The following is a 14,797-nucleotide window of genomic DNA, read 5'->3' as shown; positions in this document are numbered from 1 at the left end:
GTTCATCTGAAGGTCTCTAGGAGAAGACTGGTTCCTTAGGTAGCTGGGATGAGGGTCTCAAAGCCCATGCCTACAGTGACAAACTTCCTCCAACAAGACGACACCACAGGGCCATAGCTCCTAATAGTGCCACTCCTTGGACTGAGTATATTCAAACCACTATACATGACAAGGAGCTGGTGAGAAAAATAAACTGGAAGCCACAGAAAAGGACTCCTTGACCCCAGATGGAACTAAACCTGGTAAAAAGCGAGCTATTTCTAGTACTTGACATAATGATGACTATGTCCGTTACCATTTAAATATATGGATTTCTTCTTAAAACTTCTTCATCCACCTACAGGCAAACTGGAGCAGTTGTTGGTGCTTTGGGGCTTGCTGTAAAAATAAATGAATAAAAGTTACAATGGCAAAAAAGCATGGGGGAACAAAGGTAAAAATAAAAGGTAAGACCACCACAGAGAGAGGGAGGTTAAAATATTTCCTCCCTTAATAACAGAGATCCATTTCACCCTTAGGTGAAGAGGTCTTGTAATTCAACAGACAGACCTGAAAGTAGGCCTGTCAGAAATGGAGGCTCTGGAGACAATGGAAACTGTGACCAATCTTGGAAAGCTAGGTTGGTCTTTCTGTCTTTCTGAAAGCTCTCTGCAGCTTCACTTTCCTCTTGTTAGCACTAAAAAAGACAAATCCATCATGTACATATCACTTTTGTTCCCAAAATGCATTTTAAAAAGACTTTTCTGTTTACATGGTCATAAGAGTAAATGGAATGTACTATAAAAGAACTTGTTTCACATTTATATATATCAGAGCATTCACCAGCGGGATTTAGGTAAACTAAGAAACTGACAAAGGCAGTTTGACTGTAGATTACTTCAAGATAACTCCAAAGGTCAGAGTCAGAGTTAATTCACACAGTAGCAGAGGAGAGGTACTAGAAGTGCCTGAGTTTATTCATACTTGCCCCTCACATATTTGAACCTGTCAGTGTGTCTTAAGTGAATATTAACAGGAAAATTCATAAAAGGAGAACTGTATTCATTACAAAGCTAGATCTATACTTAGCTGAAATGGTAAAGTGTCAGCTTTATTTTAAGGAAATATAAAAAGAAGAAAGCAACACTGTAGCAAGAAAAGAAATGTTAGCTGTGCCCAAGGTTTATTTTTTATTTTTATTTTTTATTTTTATTTTTTCTCTATTCTTTGTTAACATCCTGAATGCTTTCCCTGTTCCTGGTTTATTTTTTAAGAAAAGTTATTTTACTGCAGATACTTTGCAAAATTATGTCAAATTTACAGTCACATCCAAATGGGTCCATGAAGTCTTTTTTCACTACATATTTGGGTTACCATCACACTTATCAGTACCTTTTTTTCTGGGACTCTGTTCGACTTACATGTTTATTTGTTCATATAGTGCTGCTGTAACATTTAGCTGGTCATGGTAGCATTGCTGGTATACGCCCAGCATGAATCTAACAGAATCTTCATGAGCTTGGGCTCTATGGAGCCTGGATCCATGTCTTTTGCTTCTTACATGTTCTCTGACTGTTGTGTCAATGTTTTCTATTCTATCTCCTGTACCTGAGTGTCTCTCTTCTATCTCTTGTATTCTGTTGGTGATGCTTGCTCCTATGACTCCTGATCTCTTTCCTAGATTTTCTATCTCCAGGTTTGTCAACTGTCATGTTTCTTTATAGTGTTATTTCCATATTTAGATCCTGGATCATCTTGTTCAATTCCTTCTCCTGTTTGTTGTGTTTTCCTGTAGTTCTTTAAGGGATTTTTGTACTTCCTCTTTAAGAGCTTCTACCTGTTTACCTGTATTCTCTAGTATTTTTAAGGGTGTTATTTATGTCCTTCTTAAGTCCTTATGCTTGAGATCCTATGATCCTGGGTGTGTTACAGCACCTGTGAGTTAAGCTTATTCTGGATGTTTTGGGACTAGGTGTGGAGTTAGCACCTTTGTTGAAAACAAAAATCTAAGATAAAAGACCAGAAGGAAAATAAAAATTTAGGTCATATTCTTTTTTAGAATATTAGAAAAAGAACCTTTATACAAGTTAACATTTACTTAGTTATAGGTTTATAGGAATTATAAGAAAGTATTAACCTCAACACATTAAATTGCCATGTATAATAGTGTTTGAAAGTCATTATGTCATTTACTATAGAGTTCTAACTTTAAGGTTATATCAGAAGCACAGTAAGATGTTAAGAAACCAAACCAAATTAAAAAGAACTTCAACATAAATAAATACATAATTCTAAAAGGAGGACATGAAGTTGGTAGAGAGATGTGATGTGGGCTGTGAGGGAGAGGGCAGTGAGAGGTGGATATGATTGTGATACATTTTATATATGCATTAATCTTTCAAAGAATAGATATTTAACATAAGTGTAATATTTTATTCCATAATTTCAGATAAAAGTGGTCATTGTTTTCTAAAATTTAAATTCTAAATTAAGTGAATTTATATTTAATTTACCATAAGTGAATGTAAAACATATCAATATTTTTACATTTCTTGGACCAATTTATAATGTATGTAGAAAAATAAGATCTCCAAGACCTGTTGACAGGCAGTGACTTATGGTGCACTCCTTTAAAGATTAGTCTTAGCATTGAAGAGGCAGAGACAGGTGGATCTCTGAGTTCTACCTATAGCCTGGTCTACACAGTGAGTTCCAGGACAGCCTGGGCTACAATAAGGAACCATGTTCAAAAAAAAAATGAAATAGACAGACAGACAGACAGAGAACTTAAGAGAATCTGGGAGTGTTTAGTAATTGTATATGGCTTGATACACATGCATGTGTGAGCAAGAATAGATGGACTAAGTGGATTATGAAGAAGGTCATGAAAATGGGAGTGGATAGGTTGAGGAAGATGGGGGAGTTGGAGAGGGTAATGGGGATGTGATCATGTGTCATTATATGTATGTGAGTGGACATCAGAAATTGGACTTGATGGAATTTTCTTAGAGGACACTAAGTTGGGTAGGTATGGGACCATGAAAGGCAGTCTGTTTTCTGGTTGTGCGAGACTTAAACTTTAGAGATCCTGCAGATAATTCTGCAAGGGAAGCAAACCCATTGGCCATGCTCCAAGACACTAGCCTCCTGACACAGTGTCCTCAAGTCCATAATTCTGTGGCCATAAGTCATGTAGGGCATTTCCCTTAGCTTCTGGTATTCTGTCTAGACTCTTCCCACACAGTTACCTCACAACAGCAAGGTATGTTCCTTCCCAAAGTATAAAAGGGGTTGCTTCCCCCTCCTCCCTCTCTTGTTCTCTGTTGTATTCTTGTCTCTCTCCATTGCCCTCTTGGGCTCATCTCCCTTCACCCTCTCACCATGACCAGCCTCTATTTTTCACTTATCAGAACTCTCTGCCCATAATAAATGCTCTAAACCTATGTTCTACCTCTTCTCATCTGGACCCACTATGATGGAGCCATGGATCAGGTCTCCTTCTCAATAGCTGTTTCTAGCCTCCAGCAGTGAAACTTCTCTGGATTCTAGCCAAGGTCATCACTAAGCCAAGCTGCCTGCCCAAGCTAGTCAAGGACATTCGTCCCTGCAGGAAAAACCTGAAGTTACTTCTTTCCCTCTTTTCACTTAAGCCCTGGGCCAGACCTAGTCCAGTGATCCCAACCTGGCCCAGCGGACCCCCACTCTGTTCTCATCCCTTTTGAGACATTCAGTCTTGTCTGAAGTGTCCAAGACTGAGAACCTGTTTTCCCTGGCCTCTGCAAGGCCCTCCTTGACCTCTGTGAGGCCTGGGATCTATGAACTCTGCCATGCCAGCAACCCCAGGTGAACATACAGGCTGCCCTTCCCCAGCCCCAGAGCAGGGTCCTACAGCTTCTCATAGCCTGATGCATGCCTGTTGGTTCCATGGGCACACCTGCAGCCCAACTCCTTGTGTCTGCCTTGCCCAGTGGCCCAGAGCTCTGTGTAGATGTAGGCTTCCACTGTTAAGCCACAGGTAGGTAGAAAAGTGGGGATGGATATAGTAGGAGTTGGGGAAGTGGATAACATGATTGAAAACTGAAAACAAGTCAAAAACTTAATATGAAAAGGATGGGGAAAGAAAATAAGTAAAAATAAAAGGTAAGACTAGCACAGAGAGAGAGAGGTTAAAATGTTTCCTTTCCTTAATAACATAGATCGATTTCACCCTTATGTGCAGAGGTCTTGTAATTCAACAGATAGACCTGAAAGTAGTTCTGTCAGAAAGGGAGGGTCTAGAGACAATGGAAAATGTGACCAACCTTGGTAACCTATGTTGACCTTTCTTTCTGAAAGCTCTCCCTCTCTGCTGGCAATGTGATGTCCCCAAACTTGGAGTAACATTTCCACTCAATCCAAATCCATCATGGTGATGAGGACCTGAAACACTAGTTTCCTCTTGGATGTGCACAGCCCCAGTGTGTGAGTGTGTAAGCAGCTCTTCCTCTGCAACTATTGTAGCAATGTCTTCCTGCAGCTTCACTTTCCTCTTGTTAGCACTAAAAAAGACAAATCCATCATGTACATATCACTTTTGTTCCCAAAATGCATTTTAAAAAGACTTTTCTGTTTACATGGTCATAAGAGTAAATGGAATGTCCTATAAAAGAACTTACTTCACATTTATATGTATCAAAGCATACTTTACCATTCACCAGCAGGGATTTAGGTAAACTAAGAAACTGTCAAAAGCAGTTTGACTGCAGATTACTTCAAGATAACTCCAAAGGTCAGAGTCAGAGTTAATTCACACAGTAGCAGAGGAGAGGTACTAGAAGTGCCTGAGTTTATTCATACTTGCCCCTCACATATTTGAACCTGTCAGTGTGTCTTAAGTGAATATTGACAGGAAAATTCATAAAAGGAGAACTGTATTCATTACAAAGCTAGATCTATACTTAGCTGAAATGGTAAAGTGTCAGCTTTATTTTAAGGAAATATAAAAAGAAGAAAGCAACACTGTAGCAAGAAAAGAAATGTTAGCTGTGCCCAAGGTTTATTTTTTATTTTTATTTTTTATTTTTATTTTTTCTCTATTCTTTGTTAACATCCTGAATGCTTTCCCTGTTCCTGGTTTATTTTTTAAGAAAAGTTATTTTACTGCAGATACTTTGCAAAATTATGTCAAATTTACAGTCACATCCAAATGGGTCCATGAAGTCTTTTTTCACTACATATTTTGGTTACCATCACACTTATCAGTACCTTTTTTTCTGGGACTCTGTTCGACTTACATGTTTATTTGTTCATATAGTGCTGCTGTAACATTTAGCTGGTCGTGGTAGCATTGCTGGTATACACCCAGCATGAATCTGGCAGAATCTTCATGAGCTTGGGCTCTATGGAGCCTGGATCCATGTCTTTTGCTTCTTACATGTTCTCTGACTGTTGTGTCAATGTTTTCTATTCTATCTCCTGTACCTGAGTGTCTCTCTTCTATCTCTTGTATTCTGTTGGTGATGCTTGCTCCTATGACTCCTGATCTCTTTCCTAGATTTTCTATCTCCAGGTTTGTCAACTGTCATGTTTCTTTATAGTGTTATTTCCATATTTAGATCCTGGATCATCTTGTTCAATTCCTTCTCCTGTTTGTTGTGTTTTCCTGTAGTTCTTCAAGTGATTTTTGTATTTCCTCTTTAAGAGCTTCTACCTGTTTACCTGTATTCTCTGGTATTTTAAGGGAATTATTTATGTCCTTCTTAAGTCCTTATGCTTGCTTTCTCCATCTGTTTATCTCTAGTGCTACCTACCATCGCTGTCTGAATGGAGCCTGCCCCTCCTGTGATCCTGGATGTGTCAGAAATCCTCAGAGTCTAGCTATCTCTGTGGTCCTGTGATTCTGTGATCCTATGATCCTGAGATCTTGGGTGTGTGAGAAACCCTGGGACTCAAGCTGCTTCTACAATCCTGAAATCCTGTTGTGACCAAGCTCCTGAGATCCTATGATCCTGGGTGTGTTACAGCACCTGTGAGTCAAGCTTATTCTGGATGCTTTGGGACCAGGTGTGGAGTTAGCACCCAAGGTCTACACAGGGCAGCTCACACTGGAAGGAACCTGTGCCACTGGCAAGGCAGGGGTTCCTGCATTTTTAGATCCTGCTGGTCCTAGTTACTCCTGGTGTTGGGACAGATGTTGTGGCCTCCTCACCTATGATCCTGGGAGTTTAAGAGCACCTGGTAGTCAAGTTTCTTCTGGATGTTGTGGGACTGGGTGGGGAGTTAATGCCCATTGTCTACCCAGGGCAATTGCTCAGACCAGAAAGATCATTCTACTCACTCTAAAATTAATAATACATACCAAAATACCCCTGGCTCAAAGTCATAATGAAAACAGAAATCTGAGATAAAAGACCAGAAGGAAAATAAAAGTTTAGGTCATATTTTTTAAGAATATTAGGAAAAATAACCTTTATGCAAGGCAACATTTATCTAGTTATAGGCTTATAGGAATCATAAGAAAGTATTAACCTCAGCACATTAAATTATCATGTATAATAGTGTTTGAAAGTCATTATGTCACTTTCTGTTGAGTTCTAACTTTAAGGTTATATCAGAAGCACAGTAAGATGTTAAGAATCCAAACCAAATTAAAAAGAGCTTTAACATAAATAAATACATAATTCTAAAAGGAGGACATGAAGTTGGTAGAGAGATGTGATGTGGGCTGTGAGGAAGAGGGCAGTGAGAGGTGGATATGATTGTGATACATTTTATATATGCATGAATCTTTAAAGAATAGATATTTAACATAAGTGTAATATTTTATTCCATAATTTCAGATAAAAGTGGTCATTGTTTTCTAAATTTAGTGAATTTAAATTTAATTTACCATAAGTGAATGTAAAACATATCAATATTTTTACATTTCTTGGACCAATTTATAATGTATGTAAAAAAAATAAGATCTCCCAGAACTATAGCCAGGAAGTGACATATGGTGCACTCCTTTAAAGATTAGTCTTAGCATTGGAGAGGCAGAGACAGGTGGATCTCTGCGTTCTACCTATAACCTGGTCTACACAGTGAGTTCCAGGACAGCCTGGGCTACAATGAGGAACCATGTTCAAAAAAATGAAATAGACAGACAGACAGACAGACAGACAGAGAATTTAAGAGAATCTGGGAGTGTTTAGTAATTGTATATGGCTTGCTACACATGCATGTATGAGCAAGAATAGATGGACTAAGTGGATTATGAAGAAGGTCATGAAGATGGGAGTGGATAGGCTGAGGAAGATGGGGGAGTTGGAGAGGGTAATGGGGATGTGGTCATGTGTAATTATATGCATGTGAGTGGACATCAGAAATTGGACTTGATGGAATTTTCTTAGAGGACACTAAGTTGGGTGGGTGTGGGACCATGAAAGGCAGCCTGTTTTCTGATTAAGCTAGACTTAACCTCCAGAGACCATGCAGATAATTCTGCAAGGGAAGGAGGCCCATTGGCCATGCTCCCAGAAACTAGGCCCCTGATACAAGGCCCTCAGCTCCATAATTCTGTGGACATCAGTCATGTAGGGCATTTCCCTTAGCTCCTGGTATTCTGTCCAGACTCTTCCCCGACAGTTACCTCACAACAGCAAGGTATGTTCCTTCCTAAAGTATAAAAGGAGTTATTTCCGCCTTCTCTCTCTGTTGTTCTCTGCTATATTCTTGTCTCTCTCCATTGCCCTCTTGGGCACTTCTCCCTTCCCCCTCTCACCTGGCCAGCCTCTATTTTTCACTTATCAGACTTCTCTGCCCACAATAAATGCTCTAAACCTATGGACTACCTCTTCTCATCTGGACCCACTATGATGGAGCAATGGAGCAGGTCTCCTTCTCAAGAGCTTTTTCTAGCCTCCTACAGTGAAACCTCTCTAGCTTCTAGCCAATGTCATCACCAAGCCAAGCTACCTGCCCAAGCTAGTCAAGGCCATTCGTCCCTGCAGGAAGAATCTGGAGCTACTTCTTTCCCTATTCTCCCTTAAGTTCAGGGCCAGACCAAGTCCAGTGGGCCCCCACTCTGTTTCCATCTCACTTGAGACATTCAGTCGTGTCTGCAGTGTCCAAGACTGAGAACCTTTCATCCCTGGCCTCTGAAAGGCCTTTCTTGGCCTTTGTAAGGCCTGGGACCTACGAACTCTGTCCTCCCAGCAACCCCAGGTGAAAATACAAGCTTCCCTTCTCCGCACCCAGATCAGGGTCCTGCAGCTTCCCATAGCCTGATGCATGCCTGTTGGTTCCATGGGGAAACCTGCAGCCCAACTCTTTCCGTCTGCCTTCCCCAGTGGCTCAGAGCTCTGTGTGGATGTACACTCCCACTTTTAACCCACGGGTAGGTAGAAAAATGGGGATGGATATAGTAGGAGTTGGGGAAGTGGATAACATGATTGAAAACTGAAAAAAAAAAGACTCAAAAATTTAATATGAAAAGGATGGGGACACAAAATAAGTAAAAATAAAAGGTAAGACCAGCACAGAGAGAGGGAGGTTAAAATGTTTCCTCTCCTTAATAACAGAGAACGATTTCACCCCTATGTGAACAGGTCGTGTAACTCAACAGATAGAACTGAATGTAGGCCTGTCAGAAAGGGAAGCTCAGGAGATAATGGAAATTGTGACCAACCTTGGTGACCTACGTTGACCTTTCTTTCTGAAAGCTCTCCCTCTCTGCTGGTGACGTGATATCCCCAAACTTTGAGTAACATTTCCACTCAGTCCAAATCCGTCATGGTGAAGAAGACCTGAAACACTAGTTTCCTCTCGGATGTGCACAGCCCCAGTGTGTGAGTGTGTAAGTAGCTCTTCCTCTGCAACTATTGTAGCAATGTCTTCCTGCAGCTTCACTTTCCTCTTGTTAGCACTAAAAAAGACAAATCCATCATGTACATATCACTTTTGTTCCTGAAATGCATTTTAGAAACACTTTTCTGTTTAAATGGCCATAAGAGTAAATGGAATGTCCTATAAAAGAACTTGCTTCACATTTATATGTATCAGAGCATACTTTATCATTCACCAGCAGGGATTTAGGTAAACTAAGAAACTGTCAAAAGCAGTTTGACTGCAGATTACTTCAAGATAACTCCAAAGGTCAGAGTCAGAGTTAATTCACACAGTAGCAGAGGAGAGGTATTAGAACTGCCTGTTTTTTATATTTTTCTTTTTTTTTTAATTTTTTTATTCGATATAATTTATTTACATTTCAAATGATTTCCCCTTTTCTAGCCCCCCCACTCCCCGAAAGTCCTGTAAAAAAAAATAAAAAATAAAAAAAAATAAAAAAAAGAACTGCCTCTGCTTGTTCATACTTGCCCCTCACATATTTGAACCTGTCAATGTGTCTACTTAAGTGAATATTGACAGGAAAATTCATAAAAAGAGAACTGTATTCATTAGAAAGCTATATCTATACTTAGCTGAAATGGTAGAATGTCAGCTTTATTTTAAGGAAATAAAAAAAGAAGAAAGCGACACAACAGCAAGAGAAGAAATGTTAGCTGTTCCCAAGGTTTATTTTTATTTTTATTTTTTTATTTTTTTATTTGATGCATTCTTTATTTACATTTCAAATGATTTCCCCTTTTCTGGGTCCCAACTTCCTGCAAGTCCCATAAGCCCTCTACCCTCCCCCTGTTCCTCCATCTACTCCTTCCCACTTCCCTGTTCTGGTATTCCCCTATACTGTTGCATTGAGTCTTTCCAGAACCAGGGGCTACTCTTCCATTCTTTTTGGACATCATTTAATATGTGGATTATTTCTTGGGTATTCCAAGTTTCTAAGTTAATATCCACTTATCAGTGAGTGCATAACATGATTGATCTTTTGAGACTGGGTTACATCACTTAGTATGATGTTCTCCAGCTCCATCTATTTGTCTAAGAATTTCATGAATTCATTGTTTCTGATGGCTGAATAATACTCCATTGTGTAAATAGACCATATTTTTTGTATCCATTCCTCCACTGAAGAACACCTGGGTTCTTTCCAGCTTCTGCCTACTACAAATAGGGCTGCTGTGAACATAGTGGAGCATGTGCCCTTATTACATGCTGGGGAATCCTCTGGGTATATGCCCAGGAGTGGTATAGCTTGGTCCTCTGGAAGTGTTATGCCCAGTTTTCTGAGGAACCTCTACACTGATTTCCAAAGTGGTTGCACCATCTTACAATCCCACCAGCAGTGGAGGAGTGCTCCTCTTTCTCCACATCCTTGACAGCACCTGCTGTCTTCTGAGTTTTTGACCTTAGCCATTCTGACTGGTGTGAGGTGAAATCTCAGGGTTGTTTTGATTTGTATTTCCCTAATGATTAATGATGTCGAACATTTCTTAAGATGTTTCTCAGACCTACAAAGTTATTCATGTGAAAATTCTTTGTTTAGCTTGGTACCCCACTTTTTAATGGGGTTATTTGGTTCTCTGGGTTCTACCTTCTTGAGTTCTTTGTATATATTAGATATTAGCCCTCTGTCAGATTTAGGGTTGGTGAAGATCCTTTCCCAATCTGTTGAGTGACGTTTTGTCCTTTTGACAGTGTCCCTTGCCTTACAGAAACTTTGTAGCTTGATGGAATTTTCTTAGAGGACACTAAGCTGGGTGGGTGTGGGACCATGAAAGGCAGCATGTTTTCTGGTTGAGCTAGGTTTAACCTCCAGAGACCGTGCAGATAATTCTGCAAGGGAAGGAAGCCTCTTGGCCATACTCCCAGACACTAGGATCCTAAAACAAGGCCCTCAACTCCATAATTCTGTGGCCATTAGCCATGTAGAACATTTCCCTTAGCTCCTGGTATTCTGTCTAGACTCTTCCCACACAGTTACCTCACAACAGCAAGGTATGTTCCTTCCTAAAGTATAAAAGGAGTTGTGTCCCCCTCCTCCCTCTCTTGTTCTCTGTTGTATTCTTGTCTCTCTCCATTGCCCTCTTGGGCACTTCTCCCTTCCCCCTCTCACCTGGCCAGCCTCTATTTTTCGCTTATCAGAACTCTCTGCCCACAATAAATGCTCTAAACCTATGGACTACCTCTTCTCATCTGGACCCACTATGATGGAGCAATGGAGCAGGTCTCCTTCTCAAGAGCTGTTTCTAGCCTCCTGCAGTGAAACCTCTCTGTCTTCTAGCCAAGGTCATCACCAAGCCAAGCTGCCTGCTCAAGCTAGTCAAGGCCATTCGTCCCTGCAGGAAGAACCTGAAACTACTTCTTTCCCTCTTTTCCCTTAAGCCCAGGGCCAGACCTAGTCCAATGGGCCCCCACTCTCTTCTCACCTCGTTTATGACATTCAGTCATGTCTGCAGTGACCAAGACTGATAACCTGTCATCCCTGGCCTCTGAAAGGCCTTCCTTGGCTTCTGTGAGGCCTGGGACCTATGAACTCTGCCCTGCTAGCTCCCCCAGGTGAACATACAAGCTGCCCTTCCCCACTGCCAGAGCAGGCTTCTGCAGCTTCTCATAGCCTGATGCATGCCTGTGTCTGCCTTGCCCAGTGGCCCAGAGCTCTGTCTGTATGTAGGCTCCCACTTTTAACACACAAGTATGTAGAAAAGTGGGGATAGATATAATAGGAGTTGGGAAAGGGGATAACGTGAAGTTTCTGAATAGAATACAAATAGCTTATGCTCTAAGTTCAAAAATTGACAAATGGGACCTCATAAAATTACAAAGTTTCTGTTAGGTAAAGGACACTGTCAAAAGGACAAAACAGCAACCAACAAATTGGGAAAGGATCTTTAGCAACCCTACATCCGACAGAGGGCTAATATACAATATATACAAAGAATTCAAGAAGCTAGATGCCAGAGAGCCCAATAATCCTATTAAAAATGGGGTACAGAGCTAAACAAAGAATATTCACATGAAGAAGTTTGAATGGCTAAGAAGCACCTTAAGAAATGCTCAACATCACTAGCCATTAGGGAAATACAAATCAAAACAACCCTGAGTTTTCACCAGTTAGAATGACTAAGATTAAAAACTCAGGAGACAGTAGGTGCTGGCAAAGATGTGGATAAAGAGGAATGTTGGGAATGCAAGTTGGTACAACCACTCTGGAAATCAGTCTGTCTGTTCCTCAGAAAACTGGGCATAACACTTCCGGAGGACCCTGACATACCATTCCTGGGCATATACCCAGAGGATTCCCCAGAATGTCATAAGGACACATGCTCCACTATGTTCATAGCAGCCCTATTTATAATAGCCAGAAGCTGGAAAGAACTCAGATGTCCCTCAGTGGAGGAATGGATACATATAATGTGGTATATTTACACAATGGAATACTACTCAGCAATTAAAAACAGTGAATTCATGAAATTCTTAGGCAGATGGTTGGATCTGGAAAATATCCTAAGTGATGTAACCCAGTTGCAAAGGAACACTCATGGAATTCAGTCACTGATAAGTGGATATTAACTCAGAAACTCTGAATTCCCAAGAAAAAATTCACATATCAAGTGACTCCCAAGAAGAAGGAAGGAGAGATCCTGGATCTGAAAAGGCTTGTTCCAGCATTGTAGGGGAATACCAGGACAGAGAAGTAGGAGGGGGTTGATAAGACAATGGGCGGAGTGAAGAGGGCTTAGGGAACTTATGGGGAGGGGGGAACCAGGAAATGGAATATCATTTGGAATGTAAACATAGAATACAGTAAATAAAAATAAATTAATAAAAGAAAAGAAAGAAAACGGAAAAAAAAACCTCAAAAACTTAATATGAAAAGCATGAGGAAACAAAATAAGTAAAAATAAAAGGTAAGAATGCCACAGAAAGAGGGAGGTTAAAATATTTCTGCTCCTTAATATCAGAGATTGATTTCACCCTTATGTGAATAGGTCTTCTAATTCAACAGATAGACCTGAAAGTAGGCCTGTCAGAAAGGGAGGCTCTGGAGACAATGGACACTGTGACCAACCTTGGTAACCTACGTTGACCTTTCTTTCTGAAAGCTCTGCCTCTCTGCTGGCAATGTGATGTCCCCAGACTTGGAGTAACATTTCTACTCAATCCAAATCCATCATGGTGATGAAGACTTGAAACACTAGTTTCCTTTGAGTTGTGCACTGCCCCAGAGTGTGAGTGTGTAAGTAGCTCTTCCTCTGCAACTGTTGTGGCAATGTCTTCCTGCAGCTTCACTTTCCTCTTGTTAGCACTAAAAAAGACAAATCCATCATGTACATATCACTTTTGTTCCCAAAATGCATTTTACAAAGACTTTTCTGTTTACATGGTCATAAGAGTAAATGGAATGTCCTATAAAAGAACTTGTTTCACATTTATATGTATCAGAGCATACTTTACCATTCACCAGCAGGGATTTAGGTAAACTAAGAAACTGTCAAAGGCAGTTTGACTGCAGATTACTTTAAGATAACTCCAAAGGTCAGAGTCAGAGATAATTCACACAGTAGCAGAGGAGAGGTGTTAGAACTGCCTGAGTTTATTCGTACTTGCCCCTCACATACTTGAACCTGTCAATGTTTCTACTTAAGTGAATATTGACAGGAAAATTCATAAAAAGAGAACTGTATTCAATAGTTATACAGTTATACTTAGTCAACTAAATATAATATATATAATAGTTATATTTATACTTAGCTGAAATCGTAAAATGTCAGCTTTATTTTAAGGAAATATAAAAAGAAGAAAGCAACACTGCAGCAAGAGAAGAAATGTTACCTGTGCCCAAGGTTTATTTTTTAAGGAAATTTATTTTACTGCAAATAGTTTGTAAAATTGTGTTAACCTGACATACACATCCTATTGGTTTCAGGAAGACTTTTTTCACTATATATTTGGGTTACCATCACATTTATGAGTACTTTGTTTTCTGGGACTCAGTTCAACTTACATGTTTATTTGTTCATATAGTGCTGCTGTAACATTTAGCTTGTCATGGTAGCACTGCTGGTATATGCCCAGCTTGAATCTTTCAATATCTTCATGATCTTGGGCTCTACAAAGGCTGGATTCCATGTCACTGAGTCTGCTTTTCATGTCTAATATTTTCAAAGTAAAAGCTTTCTCTTTCCTCTGCTCCGATTGCTCGTGAGCTTTGACAGCTGTCTAAAAGGAATCACATGCTACATATGAAAACGTTTGCTGGTGAGATGGGTAAAGGCACCTGATGCCAAGCCTAATGGCCTGAGTTTGAACCTTGGGATCAACATGGTGGAAGGACATAACCACCTCTCTCTGCTTATCCCCTGACCTCCACATAATATGTAATTAAAGAAAATACAAGAAGAAAGGAGGAGTGGCCCCTTGTTCTGGAAAGACTCAGTGAAGCAGTATTTGGCAAAACCAGAACAGGGAAGTGAGAAGGGGTGGGTGGGAGGATGGGGGGAGAGAGGGGGTCTTACGGAACTTTCGGGGAGTGGGGGGCTAGAAAAGGGGAGATCATTTGAAATGTAATAAAAAATATATCAAATAAAAAAATTTAAAAAAAGAAAGTGGAACAATCTTGCATTACAGGAAGGATTGCAAACTTATGCAATCAGTTTGGAAACCAATCTGAAATTTCTTCAGAAAATTGGAAATATTTCTTCCTGAAGACTCAGCTAGACCACTCCTGGGCAAATAACCAAAATATGCTCCACTATACTACAAGGGCACTTACTCAACTATGTTCAATGCAGCTAGATTACTAATAGCCAGAAACAAACCAGATGTCCCTCAACTGAAGAATGGATACAAAAATGGTATATTTACTCAAGGTACCAAAAATGGGACATTTACTCAGATATTGAAAACAAGGGCATAATAAAAATTTCATTTCCAAATGGATGGAAATAGAAAATAT

The 14,797-nt window shown here is 40.0% G+C and overlaps 3 protein-coding genes across 6 annotated transcripts in view; 1 reads left to right on the top strand and 2 right to left on the bottom strand.

Annotated features, from left to right (window-relative positions):
* LOC127665122 (ankyrin repeat domain-containing protein 26-like) overlaps window positions 1-14,797 on the top strand; it is a 922,395-nt gene that overhangs the window by 636,190 nt on the left and 271,408 nt on the right. The window lies entirely within an intron of this gene.
* Window positions 1-14,797, bottom strand: part of LOC127665125 (ankyrin repeat domain-containing protein 26-like) — an 870,635-nt gene that overhangs the window by 822,818 nt on the left and 33,020 nt on the right. The window lies entirely within an intron of this gene.
* LOC127665124 (uncharacterized) overlaps window positions 577-14,797 on the bottom strand; it is a 565,077-nt gene continuing 550,856 nt past the window's right edge. The window contains exons 8-11 of the mRNA XM_052157542.1: window positions 12,911-12,929; window positions 8,627-8,863; window positions 4,281-4,517; window positions 577-676 (exon numbers count right to left, since the gene is read on the bottom strand). Coding sequence (XP_052013502.1) covers window positions 616-676; window positions 4,281-4,517; window positions 8,627-8,863; window positions 12,911-12,929 — 554 coding nt within the window. The 3' untranslated portion in view covers window positions 577-615. The remainder of the gene's footprint in view (window positions 677-4,280; window positions 4,518-8,626; window positions 8,864-12,910; window positions 12,930-14,797) is intronic.

This window comes from Apodemus sylvaticus, chromosome 14 (assembly GCF_947179515.1).
Source record: "Apodemus sylvaticus chromosome 14, mApoSyl1.1, whole genome shotgun sequence".
Classification (NCBI taxonomy): domain Eukaryota; kingdom Metazoa; phylum Chordata; class Mammalia; order Rodentia; family Muridae; genus Apodemus; species Apodemus sylvaticus.
The sequence above is the reverse complement of the archived record's forward strand: the minus strand, read 5'-3'. Positions and strand labels throughout refer to the sequence as shown.